The sequence below is a fragment of the Ceratotherium simum genome, chromosome 37 (assembly GCF_057802395.1).
Source record: "Ceratotherium simum simum isolate JZ-2026a chromosome 37, ASM5780239v1, whole genome shotgun sequence".
NCBI lineage: Eukaryota > Metazoa > Chordata > Mammalia > Perissodactyla > Rhinocerotidae > Ceratotherium > Ceratotherium simum.
The window spans coordinates 4,230,547-4,252,483 of record NC_141936.1 but is presented as its reverse complement, the minus strand read 5'-3'; the positions used below and the strand labels follow the sequence as shown (position 1 = coordinate 4,252,483).

At 40.6% G+C, this 21,937-nt stretch overlaps 1 protein-coding gene across 2 annotated transcripts in view; it reads left to right on the top strand.

The window, feature by feature from the left end:
- The window catches only part of UBE2F (ubiquitin conjugating enzyme E2 F (putative)), a 56,611-nt gene that overhangs the window by 10,571 nt on the left and 24,103 nt on the right, over window positions 1–21,937 (top strand). For both annotated transcript variants that reach the window (XM_087424638.1, XM_087424637.1), the window contains exons 3-4: window positions 4,087–4,116; window positions 8,120–8,185. In XM_087424638.1, coding sequence (XP_087280764.1) covers window positions 4,087–4,116; window positions 8,120–8,185 — 96 coding nt within the window. The remainder of the gene's footprint in view (window positions 1–4,086; window positions 4,117–8,119; window positions 8,186–21,937) is intronic.

The following is a 21,937-nucleotide window of genomic DNA, read 5'->3' as shown; positions in this document are numbered from 1 at the left end:
AAGGTGAGTCCGTGCCATGGGGGGCCATTGTGGTAACTGGGTGGATTTTGTAATCTGATATTTCAGTTCAGTCATGCTTCAAGTGGGCTCTGTGGTTTGATCTTTAGTTAGAAAGGAAAAGAGTCTAATTTCTCAGAAGGAAATTGTGCAGCCATGGAATTGTGCAAGGTGCCAGGTGCCTCCCAGAAAGGCTGGGCCAGTGAGTGGTAGAGGTGTTAGCACCTTGGAACAGGTGTAACTTTCGCAGTTTAAAATTACCTGAATTCCTTGTTACCTTACAGGTGGGGGTGGTGTCCTTCGGGCACTGAGGTTATGCAGGGAAGGGCTGCTGCTTTGCGGAGAGGCCTCTCAAGCATGTGAGGCAATTCGCTTGTCTCTTTGGTCACAGTCTTCTTGTATATGGATTCTAAAGTGATAAGTATTGGTGCTGGCGAATTATTATTTGCCATCATTTGAAGTGTGGAGAAACTACCTGTCATTTGTGACAGCTCCCTAAGAGGAACACTGCCTGAGCGTGCGTGGCTTATTTTATCTTCTGTACCGGGCTGAACTAAAATGCCGAGCATCTTTATTGAAATCCTTTGTGCCCCCAGGATTGTGTTCCTTACCTGCACTGGCTCTTGGACCAAAAGCCTACAGAGGCCCTGACTGGTAGGGGTCATCACTGGTCTGGGTCCAAGGGCTCTCCCTGGCTCTTGTCCACCCTCCTTGAGTGAGTTACACGGAATGTGGAAGTGCAAGCATGCTCATCTTTGGAGTTTAATTTTGGACTACATTGTGAAGTTATTAAATCCATCTATGTAAATAGCTGTGTGTAGATATTTTAGCATGGTAAAATAGCCTACAGCAGTGTTCTATACCTGGGGAGAGTAAAAAAATTCAGAGGCCCCAGCCCCACCTAGAACTTTTTGTGTAATTGGTCTGGATAGGGCTGGGGTGGCAGGATTTGCTCAGCAGGTACTAGATGTAGTGATGGATGCACGACTTCAAATTTTACTAAAAATCTTTGAATTGTACACTTAAAGTGGGTCTATTTTATAATATGTAAATTGTACTGCACCAAAGATGTTAAAAAAACTCCCAGGTGATTGATGTGCAGCTAGGGCAGAGAATCCCTGTCCTACAGTGAGGTGTCCTCCAGCCTGCAAGCCTCATGCCCCCACGCACCGTCCCTGTCATGCAGGGGTCTGGTTCTGTTGCTCATTCATGGTGATGCCCCTGGTCAGTGCCTCCTGCCCTCCTGTGTCCAGACCTCACCTCTGCCTCATGCGTTATCACTAGATTGTCTTCTCAAACATTTCACTTCTGTTATGTGGCCTCCTTTTGAAATCCTCTGGGCATGTTTTTTATTTTACTGCGTTTTTGTAAAGCTGGACAACCGGAGTTCTCACAACTGCAGACAGGACAGGCCTGCAAGAGAAAGCAGGGTTCTAGTGGCCAGCATCAGTCTCCCACAAGAAGGACTCTCAAGGACAGTTTCTTGTAAATTCTTATCAACAAAAAGTTAAATAATAGTATAATAAAAAATGTCAATAGTATATGCCTTAAAAACATATAGTTTAATTATATGGATAACATTTATTTCAAAGTGATTAATATAAATAATTCATTTGATAAAATGTGTGTTTTTGTGATAAAATGAATGCCCTGTGGGAGCTGTTGGAGCAGAGTGTGGCCCTTGGCCCCTCCTGTTGGAGGACATGGTGTGAGCGGGGCATAGGGCTGTGGTCCTCCTCAGCCTGCCTTACCGCATCCCATTGTCTTTAGCAAATGCCCTGCTTCAAGGAAGGGCCAGAGTGGGCCAGTCAGAAAGAGGAGACTAAGGCTGTGGTCATTATAAGAAGAATGATAGTGAACTTTTCATAGACTCATCATTGTTTTGTTTTGTTAAGTGAATATATTTTAATGTACCACAACCCAAGACTGCTGAGAAGATAGATTCCCAGTCTTGCATTTAGTCACAAAACTTGTTCCTTTTCTAATCACAGCAGGAGGATGATTAACTGTTACTCGTCTCCCTACGCCCAGCTCCACTGAAGAGATTGGCTCTTTTCCTCACCAGTGAGAAGGCTGTCCCTGGCTAGAGCACTGGATATGACGCCCTGGAAGCCGCAGGGAGCGTCGGCACCTTTCCTTTCCCTTGCCCCTCCCTCCCCTGCCCCACTCCACTCTTCTGGATGCCCATTCCAGATACCTGGACCCCAGAGCTAATACGTTTAGTGGGTCCCCTGTCTCTACCCAGATTGTCAGTCAAGTAGCTGATATCAAAGGCCTGTGGGTTTCCTAAACCCTTAGCCTCAGAATAGAGCCATCTGCCAGTCTTCCCACTAATGCATTCAGCATTCAGCTTTGCAAACATTATGGCCTCTGTCATCCCGCTCCTCTCCCCTCCCCACCTCTCCCCACTCCACTTGAAGGAATTGTTACCTGCTGCTTCTGTATTTTGACTACCCGTTTGCTTCTTTTTTCTGTTTTTGTAATCTGGTTTCCATCTTTCCATTTGCCTTCCTGCTGTTTTGAATGCCCTCAGCAGGGTCTGGTCCTGCTGGTCCAATGGCCTTGCCTTGGGCCTCGTTCCCCTTGGGCCAGTCTGTATTGTCCTTACTGAATCAGTATGTTCCTACCTCTCTCCTACTTTTCTGCCTGTTTCTCATCAGTAACTTTCCCTGCTCCTTGTCCTCTGCTTTCTGCTGCGGTTTTTCTCACCAGCCTTTCCCCTTTGTCGGTCTCATGATGTCAGGTGGCATCGCTCTGCAGGGGCTCCTCAGCCCTGGCCGTGGCCGTGCACCCAGACCTCAACTTCCTCCTCCTGGAACATCAGCCCTCGGTGTCATCTCTGACCCCTCCTGCCCCACACAGTTGGCAGATCCTTTCGTCCCCTTTGCTCTCAGGCCCCCTGACTCTCCCTGCCTTTGCTGGGCCCTCGCTACCGATTGGAGTGCCCACCTCACAGGTCACCTGGCCTCTGCTTTGCCCTTTCTAAAGATGTCCTCTTGAGGCGAAACTTAGAAACTCTTGTTCAGAAATTGCCCTCAGCTCCCTATTGCTGCAGAATAAAGTCTAGAATTCTACACCGCACACTCAGGGCCCAGCTCAGTCCTGGCCCTGTTTTTCGACCTTGTTTCCCGTTGCTCTGTTGTTGTCTTTGTAGCCATTCTCTGGCTTCACTGTATGCTTTCTGGTTTCTGTGCTCGTCTGTGTTCTGTGCTTTTGCACATTGCTGGCTTATCTCCCCAGAATACCTTTGTTTCCACCTCTGCAGAACTGATTTCTGCTTGTTCTTTAAAGCCCAGCTCAAAAATTTCTCCTTCCTTTAGTCTCCAAAGCTGGAGGGAATCTCCGTGCTCCGAGGATCCTAGAGCACGTTACATCATGTCGAGGCATAGACAGCTTGCCTGCCCAGTTATTTCTGGGTGCCCACCCCAGACTTCAGCTCTTGAATAGTAGGATTGATGGGGCTTTGCAGCTTTGTCCTGGCAGACGACTGCTGGCCTTAAATGCTGAATTAGTGACTGATGGAAGAGGCCTCAGAGAGCATTAGGACCAAGGAATGTAGCTCTGAAGAGGCGACTCCCTTGGGTAGTTAGCAATGCCCACAGATGGCAAAGGGCAAGGGTTCAGGCCCAGCAGGAGGTGGAGAGTTTCCTCTCACTGGAAAAGTTCGAGCACAAACTGGGTGAGCCCTCATGGGCAGACAGATCTGGAAAAACTGGAAGAGACACAAGGTGTATATATAAATCAGATTTTGAGGGCAGTGGTTCCACTGCTTGGGGGAACAAGATTTTCAAAAACGCTCTAGTGACTCTTTGCCTATAGGTAATTTCTATGCTAATTTTAAATGATTTTCCTTCACACTAAAATAAATTTTCAAGGGCCCTTGGCTGCACTTGTTGGCATCCTGCAAGTCGCTTTGTATATTTTTAAGCAATGTCATGGCTTAAAGTCTAAACTTTAGACCAAGGGTAGATTTCAGTTAGTTCAGTTTATTTTTTTCCTCAGTGTTCTAGGGGACATTGCCAATTTAGAAGTGGTGATTTTATGTGGAGTAATTGACTAATATTAACAATAATCTCTTTGTTTCCACAGAGGTTGCAGAACTTGAAGCTAATTTACCTTGTAAGTATAATGTCCCCAGTCAGACGTTAAGTGCTGTAAAATAATTGCATGGAGAAGCTTGTTTTATGTTTTAATAATCTTGCATAGCAAAAAGCCTGTTTTTCTTGTATGCTAGGAATAAATTTTACTTTTGTGCAAACAGGTAGCAGACTTTTTCCAAGGCTTGGTAAGGATGAGGTATTTACCATCTCTGAGTGTATGGGAGTGCCTTCTCTCTCCTTGCTGTGGCAGAGGTGCGCTGGCTAGGTTTTGTGTCTCTTCCACAGCATTCTGTACTCTGCTCTCTTTGAGTGAAAAGGTGTATAAATCAATGATGGACAGTCCTGTTTTTGTCAGTCACGGTACCACGTTTTTGGTCCAGAAAGTGCTTATTTGTAATTGTCTTTGTGCATGAGGTAGGATGACGGCTGCCTCTCTGTCGCCAGGGCTCCTCTCCTTGCTTGGTCCTCTCTGCTCAGATACACACAGACCGCCTGTGCAGTCCTCACGTGTGGGCAAGCTCGCTCACCAGGCAGTTCACTCATGTGATAGGTGTCAAAGTTTCTTATTTTTTTTTTCTATCATTAATCCCTTCCCAAACCCTTTATATTTTATAAGACTATAAAAGGCTGAAAGCTTTGGCCATTTTAGTATTTTTTTGAATTAGAACTTTTTTCGTACTTGGTTAAAAATAGTTGTGAGGCTGAAGATGTTTGTCGATGTGGGTGAAATATTTTATACGTGGGTCTCCTGGTCTGAGTGAAGGTCAGAGAGCTTGATGTGGAGGCCCAGCTGACATGGGGTAAGAGAGGGCCTGTTCCAACCTCCACCTAAAGTTGGAAAGATAATTGTGGGGTGCAACCATTCAGTGGTTGTGAAATCTGTTTGTGAGGGTAAGTACATATTATTTCTTGAAAAATTATTTTTAATAGATAGTGTTTATGTATAGGTATAGTGGGTTGTGATATAATATGTTTCTTAGTGTGGGTCTCAGTCAAAAGTGTCTTAAAAGTCACTGGATTGCTTGACCTCAAAGTTTTCTTCTAGTCAGAACTAGAAGGAAGTATCTTGGGATTCCATTGAAAGGTTGTCTTTCTACCTACTGAGGCGTTTACAAATGATTTACTTTAAAATGTTCCAGGAAAACAAACAAACAAGTGATCGTGTTGTGTAGGTAGGATAGACGAAGCAAGATTGGCAAAATATTGAAGCGGAGTGTTGAGTTCATTATACTGTTCTCTCTTTTTTTTCTATTTTTTAAAAATTAAGTATATTAGGACGTTTTCCTAATAAAAAAGTAAAATAAAGTGATCCTTCTATTTTCTACCCTCATCATACCTTCCCATCCGCCCCCAACTTGAACATATATAGACATGCAGACATTTAATCAAAGACCACAAAAAACTTCCCACTTACACAGTTCATTTGTCCTTGAATAGGAATCTAAGCCATTGAGTGTAGCTTTAGCTTTATCTGAAAATTGGGTTTAAAAGCACTAAAACTTTATAATTGGCTTTCAAAACAGGATTTTAACTAATACCTTAGGTTTGAAAAAGGCATGACCCATCTTCCTAGCCCTTACGGCTAAGGTGTCAGGTTAAAAAGACTGCATGCTATGTGTATATATATGTGTATATGCTATATGCTATGTGCCTTTTCTTGTTTCTTTTTCTCCCTCCTCTCTCCCCCAGGCAAAGTGGAGGGAAATCTAAATCAGTTTATACAAGTAAGCCAAGCTTTCCAAAAGTATGCAGCTCATTATTCTAAAGAGGAAACAAGAAGCCACCAAAGAATAAATCTTTGCTATCTGTTTAATAATCTTTCTAAAATATTTATTAAGGCAAACAAAATAACTTGCCGTGTAGCAGTGCTGCGAAGTAATTTATTCAGAGCTAGTTTGGAGCTCTCTACCTGCAAGTTTGTAGAGGTTTCTCTGTTTGCAAAAAATAAAAAATATCCCTTTCAGACAGATGGAAATATTATGAGCGTCTCAGCGCATTCCTACAGATAGAGGAAAAGCTTAATTCTTGAGTTTTAATAAAGCCCCTGCATTGAACTAAAACAAAAATCTGACTTTTAACCTTTTTTTGTTGTTGTTAGAACTTAGACCTTTTTGAGCTTTAAAATTTTTGGTTCTTTTCAGTAGTTTTATTGTTTTTTAATCTTCCTTAGTAATTTCTTTATTCTTGGTGGGCCAGTCTGTTTTAGAGGGATTGATTTCTACTTCTGTACCTTTATTGAAACGAAGGAGAATGCTAGGTGTTAGAAACAAATGGATGATGCCAACTTTAGCTGATCAGTGAAACGTTTCCTAAGCCCTTGTCATAGGTTCTTGTTATTTATCTCACTGGAAAAATGGCCTTTATCTTTTCAAGCTAAGATTAGGAAAAGTGAAGCCCATTTAAATTATTCCATACACAGTTGAAATGTGTGATTTGAGCAAGTCTTGAACTCTTTGGCCCCCAGTTTCTTTATTCCTAGCATAAAGAATGTGACAGTGTAATCTCTAAGACCCCTTCTTGTTCTTCTAGACTGAGTTACCTTTCACTCTGCAATGATTTTCTGAGGGATTGGTAAAAAAAAAAAAAAAAAAGAGAAAACCCACTAACAGTTCTGCATTGTTTTTATGTGGCGTACCTAGTGTGTTCATAAAGTAATGAAATGAGGCATGGTATAGAGAAAAGAATCATGAACTAGTTTTTAATTTGGGAACTAGACTTCTTTCTGTTGATAAACTGTGTGATCTTGGGCTGGTCACTGAACCTCTCTGGACTGTAATGTCATCTCTCGTGATTGAGGACATTGGACTAGATAATCTTTAAGGCCATTTCCACATCTAAATTTGAATCATACTATTTTTTTTTTTTTGTGAGGAAGATCGACTCTGAGCTAACACCCGATGCCAGTCTTCCTCTTTTTTGCTGAGGAAGATTGGCCCTGAGCTAACATCCGTGCCTATCTTCCTCTACTTTATATGGGATGCTGCCACAGCATGGCTTGACAAGCGGTGTGTCGGTGTGCGCCTGGGATCCGAACCCGTGAACCCTGGGCCGCTGCAGCAGCAGAGCACGCACGCTTAACCACTTGCACCACCGGGCTGGCCCCCTGAATCATACTATTTTTGAGGAAAATTCATACCATTGTAAAACTAGGCAAATATTTTGAGTGGGACTTATAAGAAATAAAGTCAGTAGGTGACCCAAGAAATTTAGCATGATATTTTCTGAATTTATAAAGTATAGACAATTTCTACATATATTCCAAATTGTTTGGATATTTACCATTCTTCCATATTATTTGTTTGAAGGAGGCAGCTGTAGGCTGTAGCCAACTTCCCCTGTCTGCACCACTAGCCAGTAGCTCTTTTCCCAGTGGGAACTTCTTGTCCTGATCCAGACCCCTTCTGGTGTGGTGCAAGTAAGCATAGACTCTTGCCATCTGAGTCAGCAGAGCATCGTTTCACCAACAAAGCAAGCTGAGTTCCCAGTTGGATTTCAACAACATTAAAAAAAATGCCATGGTAAACTCTGGGTGGGAGCTAACTTAGCTGGCACAGTTCTTTTTAACTTCCATTTGCTGTGGTGGGTATGAATGACTATGGTGCTAGGTGAACAGACTAGAAGTTTGGCCTGGGTTCTTTTTCTGGTTTTTCCATTTAGCCTTTACCCACAAACAATAATCTCCCTGAGGTATGGTTTCTTCTTTTCAAAGTAAAGTAGCATAATTCTTGAAATTAATGGAAAGATCTCTATTTATAGTGACCATTTAAAGGTTGAAAGAAAACATCTCAATTTGGAATTAACTAGTAAAAGACTATGAGGAGGAAAACACATGGCAGAAATCACTGGTTTGCAGGTTTAGTAGATTGGCAAAGTTATTATCAAACAGATAGTGAGGGGAGTGTTCCGGCTGGGCCTGTAAACTCCTTCCGCAGCATTCAACTTCACGTGTGTCTCCAGGTTGGCCTCAACGTGAGGACTGCAGCTGGCTCTCAGACCTTCCTGATGTGCTGTTTCTTTTGCAGGTACCTGTAAAGTGCATTTTCCTGATCCAAACAAGCTTCATTGCTTTCAGCTAACTGTAACCCCAGGTAATGTTCTTACATACCTAAGTGTTAAAGTGATTTTCAAACAGCAGATTTTAAAGGCTGCCCAAACCTGTAATCTTTGCCTTGATTTGTCCTCTAACTTTTTGAAAGTTGTGACAGTAATGACTGTTCCCTATGAAGACAAGATAAGTGCTTTGTAGTCAAATAAAGCATAGAAAGTGAGATTGAGGCTTTCAGTGTATACGCCAGTGACTAGGTACAGACCTGAACCTCTCAAGTGGGTGCTGACAGACGCTGTTGGTGTGCAGTGAAGAATGTGAGCTGTGAAGTCATAACTGGGTTCAGATCCTGCTCTGCAATTTATTAGCAGTGTGACCATGGTTAAACTGCTTAATAACCTCTCTCAGCCACAGCACCCCCAGCTACAAAGTGGGGATCGAATAGAACCTATCTCATGGGACAGTTGTGAGATTAAATAGCTAATGTGCATGAAGCACTTCAGCCCCGAGTCTGGCATACAGAAGCAAGCAGAAGATTACCAGCTGCCCCTGTTAGGACTGATAAGTGTCTAAGCTCCGAGTGCTCCAGGGTGGTCACATAGTTCTCCTTGGTCAGACTGGGCAGCAAGAGGGAGGACTTGGGTTTTTTCTAGTTACAGTGCAGCTTCAAGAGTTGCAGGTTTGAACACTGCACAGACCAGCAGCCTTTACATTGGGCAGTGGGTGTCATGCTGTAGCCACTGGTGCTGCTGTGGGATGGGTGGGGAAGGCAGAAAAGAGGACAAGAGAGTTAACAAACAAGAGGGGAGGGGAGTGTTGGGAGGAAATAGAGGGTGTTATTTTATTTCGGGGGGTGGAAAAGGATTGAGAAACTGAGAATATATTAGTCACTAGCTAATTAAAAAGTGAGAGAATGCAGAATTTCAGTAGGTGATAATGAACCCACACATAAGCCCTGACATTGTCTCCCTGCGGGTAGGATGGTTTTTGTGTTTTATAATAGGAGAAATCCAGTTCTCAAAAACGTGCTTGAAAACTTTTAAAAATTCATTTAATCCGTGTAGTGGTTGTAAGCCGGCTCTGGGACATATGCGTAAATTCAGTCTGGTGCCATTTCTGCCAAGATAAGCAAGCGCTAGGATAGAGTTAATACCAGAACACTGTCCTTAGAAATGGGGTGTTCCACAGGCCTGATATCAAGAGATAACCGAAGCTCAGGACTTTAAACTATGAAATGATGAAAATGGTAACCATTCTTTGGCTGCTTTCATAAAACACACTTTTTTTTTGCATGGCCTACTGTTTTTAGCGAGAGGTATTGAGCACACTTTAATGTTTCTTGATGACTCAAGGTCACCGTTATGAATGTCATTTACTATTACTGTTAAGCAATGCAGAGTATTTTCAGAAATTATTGTGGTGGTGAATATTGGTTCTCTGTTTACTAAGTAGTCTCAGGCTTGTGTGTTTGTAGTAAAAATATTTTCTTCCCTCTGCCTTTCTAGGGCATTTTCAGTGGCTGTCAGGGATTCTGTTGCTCTGCCCCCAGCCCAAGTTTGGGCTTTGTGGTCCTTCTCAGCCACTCAAAGACCTTTGTTGATTTTGCCAGGCTTGTTACTATCTTACATGAGTGAGTTTGTTTGTTTGTTTCTTTTCTTTTCTTTTTTTTTAACTGAATTTTTTTACTGAATTACATGGATGTTATGATTATTGAGATTATGTATATGACACCACCTTTGATGTTCTTATTTTTATTCTTGAAAATGGAGCACAATTGTTTGTTACAGTTTTGATATTCACTGTTCCATCAGATAAAAAAATAACTTGTGTTTTCGTGCCTTACCATTTATATTTATAATAAGTGCACCTCAGGGACATTATCACCACATTGAGCTGTGTACTCAGCACACTCCTCAGATACTGTGTGTAGGCCCTTGTTTTTTGGTGGCAGTGAGTCAGAAAGCTGCTGTGGTTCCTGTCCTTTGTTATTAAAAGAAGTGTGGCAGAGATCTGCCAACCCTAACAGCTCGCCTAATATCGTGGTTTTTTAAAAAACTTTTGGAGTCATGCTCCTCTTAGTATTGAAAAAAAATTATAGAGCTATGCCTAAGTAGTAAAGTTTTAACAATGTATGAAGCAGATGATTTTGAAACTGGCTCATTTGCATCCAGTAATCCTGGGGCTGAGTGTGAAAACTCAGTCACATATAATCAGGTCGAGATGTTTGGGTGGTTACGGTAGAAGAATTACATCTGCATTTGAAGCTCAAAGCTCTTTATCTGGCTCCTGGCAAGATAGTTCCTGTTCATACTCGATAACATTTTCATAGTTTTGTTTGTTTTTGGACTGTCCCTCATGCTTGGAAATAAATGTATTCTTCAGAGAAAAGATGGAAATGTAATTTGGTGATAGAGGAAAAGAATTGAATTTAGAGGGAAAATAAGTCTTCACATCACCTCACAAAACAAGAGAAAATACTAGTAAGTAAAACGAAACAAGACAGAGCAAAAGCCTAGAGTCTCACTGAAATACTCCCTGGAGTCTTCTGTGAAGTTAGAGAGACAGTTTGAAAAACGGGGCCAAGTCATAGTTGGCAGTTGACTTGTGGAGTCTTCTCAGCCTGCCCCACTGTGATGTGGTGGCTTTTAGGCAGAGGGGGCACCATGGACTTAAATAATTTTTTAAAAATTTTAGTTTTCACTTTTTAAATAACTTATACTGAGGTATAAAATTACAAACAATAAAACATACTAGTTTGAACTTTACAGCTTAATGAGTTTTGAAATATGTATACACCTGTGTAACCACAACCCCAGTAAAGATATTTCCAGCACTCCTAAAGTTCCCTTCTACCTCTTTGCAGTCAATTCCTCACCCCCTGCTACCCTCCCCAAATTCCCTTCTGGTTTCTATTACCATAAATTAGTTTTGTCAGTTCTTGAATTTCATATAAATGGAATGTTATATATGTACTTTGTCTCTGGCTTCTTTCATGTAACATGTTTTTAAATTCATACGTGTTGTATGTATCAGTAGTCTGTTCCTTTTTATTTGTTGTTTGAATATGCCATAATTGTTCATTTTACTATTGATGGACATTTGAATTCTTTCCAGCTTTAGCTATTATAAATAAGACTGCTATTAGCATTTTCATACCATCCTTTCTATACTCATATCTTTCATTTCCCTTCAATTTCACTTAAGAGTGAAATTTCTGAGTCATGGGAAAGATATGTTTAACTTTCTAAGAAACCTTCTAAAGTGGTTGTACCATACACTGACCAGAAATGTATGAGAAGTTCTACTTGTTCTACATACTTGTCAATATTTGGGTGTGAAATAGTATCTCACTGTGGTTTTAGTTTGCATTTTCCCAATGCTGAGATTTTGATTGAGACTGTTAACTATATAGATCAGTTCGGCAAGAAATGACGTCTTAACAGTATTGAGTCTCCCAATCCATGAGCGTGGTAAATGTCTCCATTTGTTTGGATCTTCTTTAGTTTGTCTCAGCAGTATTTTGTAGTTTTCAGTGTATAGGTCTTACAAGTACTTTGTTAAATATATCACTGTTTCATGTTTTTTGAAGCTGTTGTAAATGGTATTTTTTAAATTTACATTTTACTTGTTACTAGTATATAAAAATAAAATTGATTTTTTAAAGTATATTGATTATGTGTCCTGTACCTTGCTAAATTCACTTATTAAATTCTACTGGCTTTTTAACATATTCTTAGGATTCTGTGTCCATAATCATGACATGTGTAAATAAAGACATTTTTACTTCTTTCTCACCTGCATGTATGCCTTTAATTTCTTTTTCTTATTGCACTGGCTATGACCTCCAGTACAGTGTTGAATAGAAGTGGTGAGAGTTTATGTCTTTGCCTTATTCCTGATTCTAGCGGGGAAAGTATTCGTTATTTGTTGAATGTAATGTTAGCTGTTGGGTTTTTTTTTAACATGTCCTTGATCAGGTTGAAGAGTTTCCTCCTTTTCCTGGTTTGCTGAGAGAAATCATGAATGTGTGTTGAATTTTTTCTAGTGCTTTTTCTGTATCAGTTGAGAGAATCATATGATTTTTCTCCTTTATTTTGTAAATATGGTGAATTATACTTAGTGATTTTTTTAAATATTTTTAATTAATTAATTAATTAATTTTTCCCCCAAAGCCCCAGTAGATAGTTGTATGTCATAGCTGCACATCCTTCTAGTTGCTGTATGTGGGACGCGGCCTCAGCATGGCCGGAGAAGCGGTGCGTCGGTGCGCGCCCGGGATCCGAACCCGGGACGCCAGCAGCAGAGCTCGCACGCTTAACCGCTAAGCCACGGGGCCAGCCCAACTTAGTGATTTTTGAGTGTTACACAATCTTGTATTCCTACAATAAACCCCACTTGGTTATGATGTATTATCTGTTTTTTATATTGCTGGATTCAGTTTGCTAATAGTTTGTTACAGAATTTTGTGTCAGCATTCATGAAGAATGTTGGTTTGTATTTTCCTTTTCTTGTAATTTCTTTGTCTGGTTTTGGCATCAGGGCAATGTTAGCCTGGTAGAATAAATGAAGAAGTGTTCCCTCTTGTTTTCTGAAGGAGTTGTGTACGATTGGTATTATTTCTTCCTTAAATATTTGATAGAATTCACCAGTTAAGCAATCTGGACCTGGAGTTTTCTTGCTGGGAAAGTTTTTATTTATGAATTCAGTTTATTTCATAGATGTAGGGTTATTCATCTGTTTTGTTTCTTAAGTTGGCTTTGATAATTTTTTTCTTTCAAGGAATTTGTCCATTTTACCTAAGTTGTAGAATTTATTGATATAAAAGTTGTTCCGAATTCAAAAAGAATTCTCTTATTATTCTGCTAATGTCTGTAGGATCTGTACTGATGTTCCCTTTTTCGTTCCTGATACTGGTAATTTGGTTTCTTCTCTTTTTTTCTTGATCATGTTAGCTTGAGGTTTATCCAGTTGATCTTTGCAAAGAACTGGCTTTTGTTTTTCTCAATTGTTTGTCCATTTCATTGATTTCTCTTCTGATCTTTATTATTTCCTTCCTTATACTTTGGGTTTAATTTGCTTTTCTTTTTCTGCCTTCTTAAGGTGGAAACTTAGATCACTGATTTAAAAGACGTTTTCTAAAGCAATTAGAATTTCTAAAGCAATTGTTTGAGGTCTAGGTTATATTTTACGTAATGCTTTGAGTTTCACCCATGTTGTTGCATTAATCAGTTTTCTGTGTCTTTTTCTTGGAGAGTTCTGTTCTGTTGTATGGGTGTATACCAGTTTATTTATCCATGCACAGTTGATGAACCGTTGTGGTATTTCCACTTGGGTGCCATTATGCATAAAGCTGCTATATACTTTTGCTTGCAGGTATTTGTTTTCCCATACGTTTTTATTTCTTCTGGAAGTAGAATTACTGGATCATGTGGTAAGAGTAAGTCTAACTTGATAAAACACTGCTGTGCTGTTTTCCAAAGTGAAAGTACTATTTTTCATTCCTGCTAGCAATGAATGAGAATTCCATTTACCTCACATTCTTGCAGACAACTGGTATTGTCCATCTTTTCAATTTTAGCCACTCTAGTAGGTATGTATCTATGTCATTGTGACTTTAATTTGCGTTTACCTAATGACTAATGATGTTGAGCATCTTTTCCTGTGCTTGTTTGCTGTCTGTCTTTGTTCAAGTGTCTATTCACATATTTTGCCCATTTAAAAGTTGGATTGCTTGTCCTGTTATTATTGAGTTGTAAGCTTTATATAGCTGGATATAAGTCCTTTATTAGATTTGTGAGGTTTTTTTTTAATGGCTAACATCCTTTTATTAATGTTATATATATATAAAAATTCTGATTAGGAATTCTATAGCTACATTGTAAATCTTGTATATATATGTATATTCATTTAAATTTGTTTTTAAATGTGTTGATTGGATTATTCGTGTTTTCTTAATTTGAACATTTAATTTATAAAAACTCCCTAACTGGTGCATGACAGTAAGGTACAGCTTACATTGATTTATCTGTTACCCCATTATATTTGGTTAGAGGTCATTCTTAGCATTGTTTCAGAGCTTTGGAGTTGTAGAAAGAAGAGTTTCTAAATGTGAAATAAAGTAAGATCCCAATTTCTGAGCTAAGAATATTGTTGGTAAGCCTGAAACACAGGTTTGGTTCCACACATGAACATTTTGGAACAACATTTCCATAATCATGGAGATTTTAAAGGATGTGGAAATGGAGCAGAGCACTGAAGCAGGCCTTTTGGCTTGACCGGCATCCCGATCCTGTAGTAGTTTATGTATAGTTTACTGTTAATATGTCAAGGTTTCAGACACACAGAATGTCTGCTCATCCCTGGTTCTTTCTAGATTTACTTTTAACTTTAATGTGGAGATAACCATTACAAGAGGATAAATTTGAAGAGAAACAGACTTTCCTGGTGGAGTCGTTTTTTTCAAATAACCCTAGAAATACAGATGGCAATTCTTCTCTTTTTATGTGTAATAGAAATGCAATGTGAGCTCTTAAGACACTCATCTGCCTTAGCAGCAGCTAACTTTTGTTAGGAAAACATTCACTACTCTTTTCTTGGTCTTTCCAAGAGCTCGGTTGATATATATGATGCTTCTTGGCTTACCATCCTACTGAGTAGGTGACTCGTCATCCAACACACACTGTGCTTACACTGATTTCTGCCCTCTGCTTCGCATATAACTTTGGCAAACTCTCTCGTGGGACGCTCAGGCTTCCTGGAGTGAGTATGAATTTAAATGTCTGACTTATCGTTTTAAAAGCCATTTATTACCATGGTTAAAAATATGTTCTGATGGTCATCAGTAAAAACATACAGAATGTGTATAAAATATCCAAAAATGACATGCTGTTTAAATGTTAAGCTTTTCGGCATTGTAAAAATTGCCGGCACTCTTTCAGTTTCCTGTACCACCCGATAGTGCCTTTTATGTGGCATAGGCTTTCTCTTTATCTTTTTCAAAAATCATGTTTAGTGAGGTATGATTTACAGACGGTAAATTCACCATTCTTAGGTATACAGTTCTCTGCATTTTGACAGACACACACAGTCAGTCGTGTAACCACCAGCACAGTTGAGATATAGAATGTTTCCATCAGCTCAGAAAGTTCCCTCAGCCCCTTTGTAGTCAGTCTCTTCTCCTCACCCCCAGCCCCTGGCAGTCACTGATCTAATTCCTGTCCCTATCGTATTGCCTTTTCCAGAATGTCATATAAATGGACCCGAACAGTATGTAGCATTTTGTATATGGCTTCTTTCACTTAGCACATTGCTTTCGAGATTCATCTCTGTTGTTGCATGTATTATTATTTCCACTGGCCATTGCTGACTTTGAAGATGGAGGAAGGGGCCGTGAGCCAAGGAGTATGGGTGGCCTCTTGAAGCTGGAAAATGAAGGAAGTGGATTTTCCCTAGAGCCACCAGATAGGAATGAAGCCCTGACAACTCTTTGATTTTAGCCCAGTGAGACCCCTTTTGGACTTCTAACCCACAGAAGATAATAAATTTGTATTGTCTAAGCCACTTGAGTACGTGGTAATTTATTATAGCAACAATTCAAAACTAAAATAAGTAGTTGTGCTTTTTTTGTCTTAAGAAATCTTTGAGAAATACAAAGATTTCCTCCTATTTTTTTAAAGTAGTTTTATAGCTTTAGGTTTTACAGGTAGGTCTGTGATCCATTTTGAGTTAATTTTTGCATATGGTGCAAGATAAGGGTCTAGTTTCTCCTCCTCCCTTCTCCTCCCAGAATGAATGGGGAAGTGTTCTCTTCTATTTCCTGGAAAAAAGTTTATGTAGAATTAGTATTAATTCTTTATTAATGGTAGACTTAACCGTGAAACCACCTGGGTCTGGAATTTTGTTGTTGTTGTTTTGTTTTATTTTTGTGGTAAGGTTTTAAGTATGAATACAATTTCTTTAATAGATATAGCGCCATTTAGGTTATTTATTCTTGAGTGAGCTTTGTGTCTTTCAAGGAGTTTGTTCATATCATCCCACATTTTCAAGTTTATTGTTATAAGATTGCTCTTAATATTTTCTTATCAAGGTCTATCGAGTCTGTGTTGATATCCCCTCTTTAATTCCTGGTATTGAAAATTTATGTTTTCTTTTTGTCTTGATCAGATTAGCTAGAGGATTATCAATTTAGTTGATCTCAGCAGAGAACTGGCTTTTGGTCTCATTGATTTTCCAGTAATATTTTTTGTTTTCTACTCATATCTTTGTTATTTCCTTCCTTCTGCTGGTTTTCAGTTTAATTTGCTTGCTTTTTCTAGTTCTTAAGATGGAAGTTTGGACAGATAATAGTGTATTTCCATTTTACCCTCCCAACCTTTACTTTATAGTTCTCATTTACTTTACATATGTTATAACCCAGAATGCATTGTTATTATCTTTGCTTTAAACAGTCTATTTTCTTTATATATTTATCAACATACTTACCATTTATGATCTTCATTCCTTTCTGTAGATCTGAGTTTCCATCTGTTCTTTTCCTTGTGCCTGCAGAACATCCTTGGATTTTTTTTGTAGTGCAAATTTGCTGCTGATGAATTCTGCCAGCTTTGCTGAATATTGAATTCTTAAGTTGACAATTTCAGCATTTTAAGGATATCGTTCTGCTGCCGTCTGACTTGTATTTTTTTCTTATAAGAAGTTAGTGGTAATTCTTCGTTCTGCTTTATGGGATGTGCATTTTATTCTCTGGCTGCTTTTAAGGTTGTCTCTTTATCACAGTTTTCAGCAGTGTGATTATGATGTGCTTTGATTTGGTGTTCTGTTTTATCTCATTTTGGGTTTATTGAGCTTTTTGGATCTGTGTGTTATAGTTTTCATCAAATTTAAAAATAGTTTGACCAACATTTCTTTAAATATTTTTTCTATAACTCCTTTCTGGGACTCCAATTATATATATTAATATCTCTTACATATATATTACCTCTGCATATAAATTATACCTCCATTGGGTCACAAGGTTTTATTCAGTTTTCTTTCTGTGCTTCATTGTGGATAATTTCTATTCCTGCAGTGTCTGATTTACTGTGAAGCTCATCCAGTGAAGTTTTCATTTCAGATATTATGTTTTTTAGCTATTGATGTTCTGTTTGGTTCTTTTTTTATTTTTTCCATTTCTTTCTTCATTGTGTACATGGTTTCCTCTAAATCTCAGCACCTCTCTATAACAGCTGACTTAGTGTCTGTCTGCAGCTCCATGTTGGCTTCCCGTCCCCCGTGTCACAGCTGAGCACCTGCCCACTGCCACTGCCCTGCCCTCCACCCCCAGGCCTGCCCAGAGGCTCCTCACTGCCCTACCCTCCTCCCTGGCGTGGCTCCAGTCCTTACAGTCTGCTGTAGCTGGCTCATTTATTCCTGCCTTCTGCTCTGCTCCCAGTCTGCCTTCCTCATCTACACTGTCTCTCTCCCTCTCCTTCTCCTCTTTGTCTTCCCTTACCCTGCCCATCGTCAGATCCCAGCTAGACAGCCTGATTTGAAGTGGCTCTGCCACCTACTAGCTATGTTAGTTAATCCATGTGCCTGAGTTTCTTCTCTAAAGCAGTAGTGTTGTGCCCGTCCCACTGACTGGGTGAGTGACTGTGTGCATAGCATACGTCCCTGCTCCACGTGTCTGCGTGCTTATTATTGTGGTGGTTGTCGTCCTTACTTTCAGGTCTTACCTAATGGCACACCTGCCAAGCTTTCCCTGAATAATTCAACCCACACCAGCTTTTCCTCTTAAATGAACCAACTTCATGTGTGGTCAGTGTTGCACAGTTTTGTCTTCATATATTTTAATGTTGGGGTGGGCCAACTAGGCCTGTGAGCCAGATCCCACCCTGGGCCAGTTTTTGTGCAGCCCTCAAGCTTGTGGTTTTTACATTTTTAAAGGACTATAAAAAAAAAATAAATTAATTAAGTAAAACAGAATATGTGACAGAGACCTGTGGCCCAAAGCCTGAAATACTTACTGTCTGGCCCTTTACAGAAGAAGTTTGCCAGCCCTGATCTACAAGTTCATCTTGGCAGGGAATGTATTTTTCCTGCCTTTTAAGTTGAAAATTTGCATAGAGTGTAATTTCCAGTGTGCTGTAAATATTGACATTTAAAAATAAAAGTATTATATTGCTTTTTAAAATGTTTCCAGTAGAATCTAAATACCATGGATACACCCACCATTGTGCGTATTTTTAAAAATATGAACAAACTCTACTTCAGTGGTTGGAAAATATTCATTGTTGCTTTTTCCAAAAAAACACTCATATTTTTATTCCACTTGTCCCATCGAACTTTATCCTAATGTAAACATTTTTCTGCTTATAAGTATTTTGTCACCCTCTCATACTGTTCTGTAACTATATATATTTAATTATTTTAAAAGTTCCTTTAATTTAAGATTCGTAGATGTTAAGCATTTTCTTTTCAACATTTGTTGCAGTTATTGTTTGTACCAGCTCCTGGCTCCTGGTTTCCTCCTTTGTGGCTGGCTCCCCCTCCTGCCCCGAATCCCGACCCTCTAACTAGGAGTCCCTGAAAGGCTTCATCCTCTCCTTGGACCTCCACGGTCAGGTCCCCAGGGACCTTGCCAGCTCATGAAATCTGAATGTTTCTGTACACTGAGCAGCTCCCAAACTGCTCTCACCCAGCTCCGACCTTGCCCCCGCACTCCAGCATGATCTTGACATGAAATCTCAAATTAATGTGTCTGATGTGCACTTTTGTGCACTTTTGTCCTCTGCAGTCTTTTTATCTTTGCGGTGGCAACTCTGCCCTTTCCATCGCAGGGTCAAAGATCCTAGCTCTTTGGCTCCTTTCTTCCCTGCCCCATGCCTAATCTGTCAGCAAATCCTGGTGTGCTACCATCAAGATATTTCCACTTCAGCTGTTCCCACCCTGGTCTCAACCAGCATGATCTCTCCCCTGGATTATTATTGTAACAAATAGCCTTGAAGAGGCTCTGGCTCTGTGATCTGTTTACATGATCCTGTCCCTCCTCCATTGAGACCCCTCTGGTGGCTCCGAGCCTCACTCTGAATAAAAGCCAGCACACTTATGGTGGCCTGCAAGGTCGGGCCTGTTACCTCTTGGCCTCAGCTCCTCCTTCCCCTGCCTCGCTGTCTGGCCTTGCAGTGTTCCCTGAACACACCAAGCCCTCTCGTGGGCCTCACCTGGCTTCCCCTGCCTGGAGTGTTCTTCACTCTGATGTCTTCCTTCTTCAAGCTTTCGCTCTCTCTAGCCACCGTGTTTAAAACTGCAACCCTTCCCACCTCCTCCTCCCTTAGCTCGTTTCACCTGCTACTATATAATTACTTCTTTTGTCTCCCTCCCACTAGAATGTAAGCTTCATAAGGGCAGGAGGGTGGCGCTGATGTGTCACTGGTTCCTAGAATAGTGCCTGCCACCTCATAGGCACTCATCAAATATCTGTTGAATGAGTAATGACTTCAACAGTGTGTTGCAAGCTTTGATGGTTATTAAACATAAAATAGCATTTCATCTGAAATGTATCCGAGAATGATGGGGTTACATTAACATTTTTCTCTGATTTAGTTGATGTGTTTGTGAATAAATATTACTTTGCACTAGAAAGAAGCATTCAATATCAGTTTTCTTCCTTCCTTTTGTCTTTGTAGATGTAGACAATGAGATCTGCTTGTTCACATAAATAAGTAGATGGGCAGGGAAGGTGTTTTCTTACAGCTGTGTCATTCTGTCTTTGGACTTCAAAGTCAGAGGCCAAAAATTATTTAAGATATTTTCATGATCTTTCAGCTGACGACTAGATGAGTTTTTTTTTTTTAATATAATTTTATTTATTTATTTTTTTTCCCCCAAAGCTGCAGTAGATAGTTGTGTGTTATAGCTGCACATTCTTCTAGTTGCTGTATGTGGGACGCGGCCTCAGCATGGCCAGAGAAGCAGTCTGTCGGTGCGCACGCCGGGATCCGAACCCGGGCTGCCAGCAGCGGAGCTCGAGCACTTAACCGCTAAGCCACGGGGCCGGCCCTAGATGAGTTTCCTTCTTCCATTTTGTTGAAAGCAGAGAATTGGAAATGACCTGACTTGGAAAAGGCTTTACAAACCCAGTCATTAGAGTTCCTTTGCGTTCCAGTTTCTGAAGCAAGAACCAAAACCACTCTCCAAGACCTGTCAACTGACTGCTAACCATACCTGCCTCTCTTCACTTGGAAGTACCTTGTTTTGCCTGAAGTACCCAGAAAGAGTAAAATTGTGACATTTTTAATTTCATCATACCCTTACCAATATATTAAACACTTAGCACATTATATTTTCCTCAAAAGCTTGAAGCTACAGATTTAGATCATTCCATTTATTGGAAATAGCTGCCGTATGCATTAATAGGCAGAACCAGTTCTAATTGTCAAACTAGTCAGCAGGCAGACTCTCTATCGGGCGAAGTCTTACTTCCCTTTTCACCTCGGAGATGTGCCTCTGACAGCCATCTCACTCCTGAGTTTAATTCCTAGTGAAGGTGAGGCGTGGAGCTGGTCACCTGTTGCTTATTGGCACCCTCTTTGCTTGCCTCTCATGGGGTGACACATTCTTGTACAGTAGTCTAGGGATTGAAGTTACTAAATGAAATTTTAATCATCGCTACCATCAGACTCCAGAGTATGTTTGAATTCAAGACATTCCAACATGAACCAGGATATCTTATTTATAACGCCAAGCTTTGCCCTTAACAGAAATGGATGTAAGATAGGGAACAGCACAACCCTACTGTAATGCCTCAGTTCAAGGAGCTTTACTGTGACGAGTGCATCACATGGTCCTTTTGTCCTCTGAGATTTGTTTACGTAGGGCAGTGCATCACAGTAAGAGGGTAGATGAGTAGTAGGCCTTCTTTTACAAGTGGGAGAAAGGTTGGAAAGGACAGGTGGGAAGGGACAGCTGCATGACTCCTTGAGCTCAGGAACACTGTCAGGCAGGTTCATTTTAGGACAGAGCACATGTGGACACTGGCCATTAGAAATGGATTCTCTTAAAGCTGTTTGTGCCCACATACCCTTTGGACAGTCTGTCCTCCCAGGGATCTCCGTAACCTGGCTGGAAGACACTGGTGTATGGTTCCTGGAAGGCAGGCAGGAGTGGGCTCCAGGGTACAAGTGGAGGGAAGTGGTTCCTCTCATTGTAACCCTGGAGGGTGAGGACAGGCTAGCTGATGGAGAGCTGGGTGCCAGGAACTTTCTCTTGCTGCATTTCATTGTTGTACTTGAATACCCAGTTATATGAGCAGCAGGATGTTTTCAGCCACAGCAGCCATGGAGGGTGACATAGTTGGCCTGTCCTAGCCTTGGATGTGGTGCTCTGGGCCATGGTGCACACTGGGTTACAGACACCCCAAGTGAACCCTCTGCCTGCTGGCTCCGGAGTTGAGCAGCCCTTTCTCCACTCTCCACCCTGCGCAGTGCAAGCTTGAGAGCCAGACCCAGAAGTGGATCAGCGAGAATTCTTCAACTGGGGTCTTCATTGAGAAAAGCACAGTAAATGAGAGATGCCGTTGGGTTTCATCTCAGTCTGATCTGCTTCCCAGCTGCTTTTTAAGTTGGACTATGGAGTTTCTGGCCAATTCAGTAATGAATAAGCAAACTGGATAAGGTCCAAAAACTATGTGGCTTAGACGAGGGAAAAAGAAGCACTGGCTCAGAAGCAGGTCATCTTCCTGAAGGAGATTTGCTTCATGAGATAGAAAAAAGAATTAGAACAGCCTGCTCTCTATGGTCATTGAGTTCAGAGATGA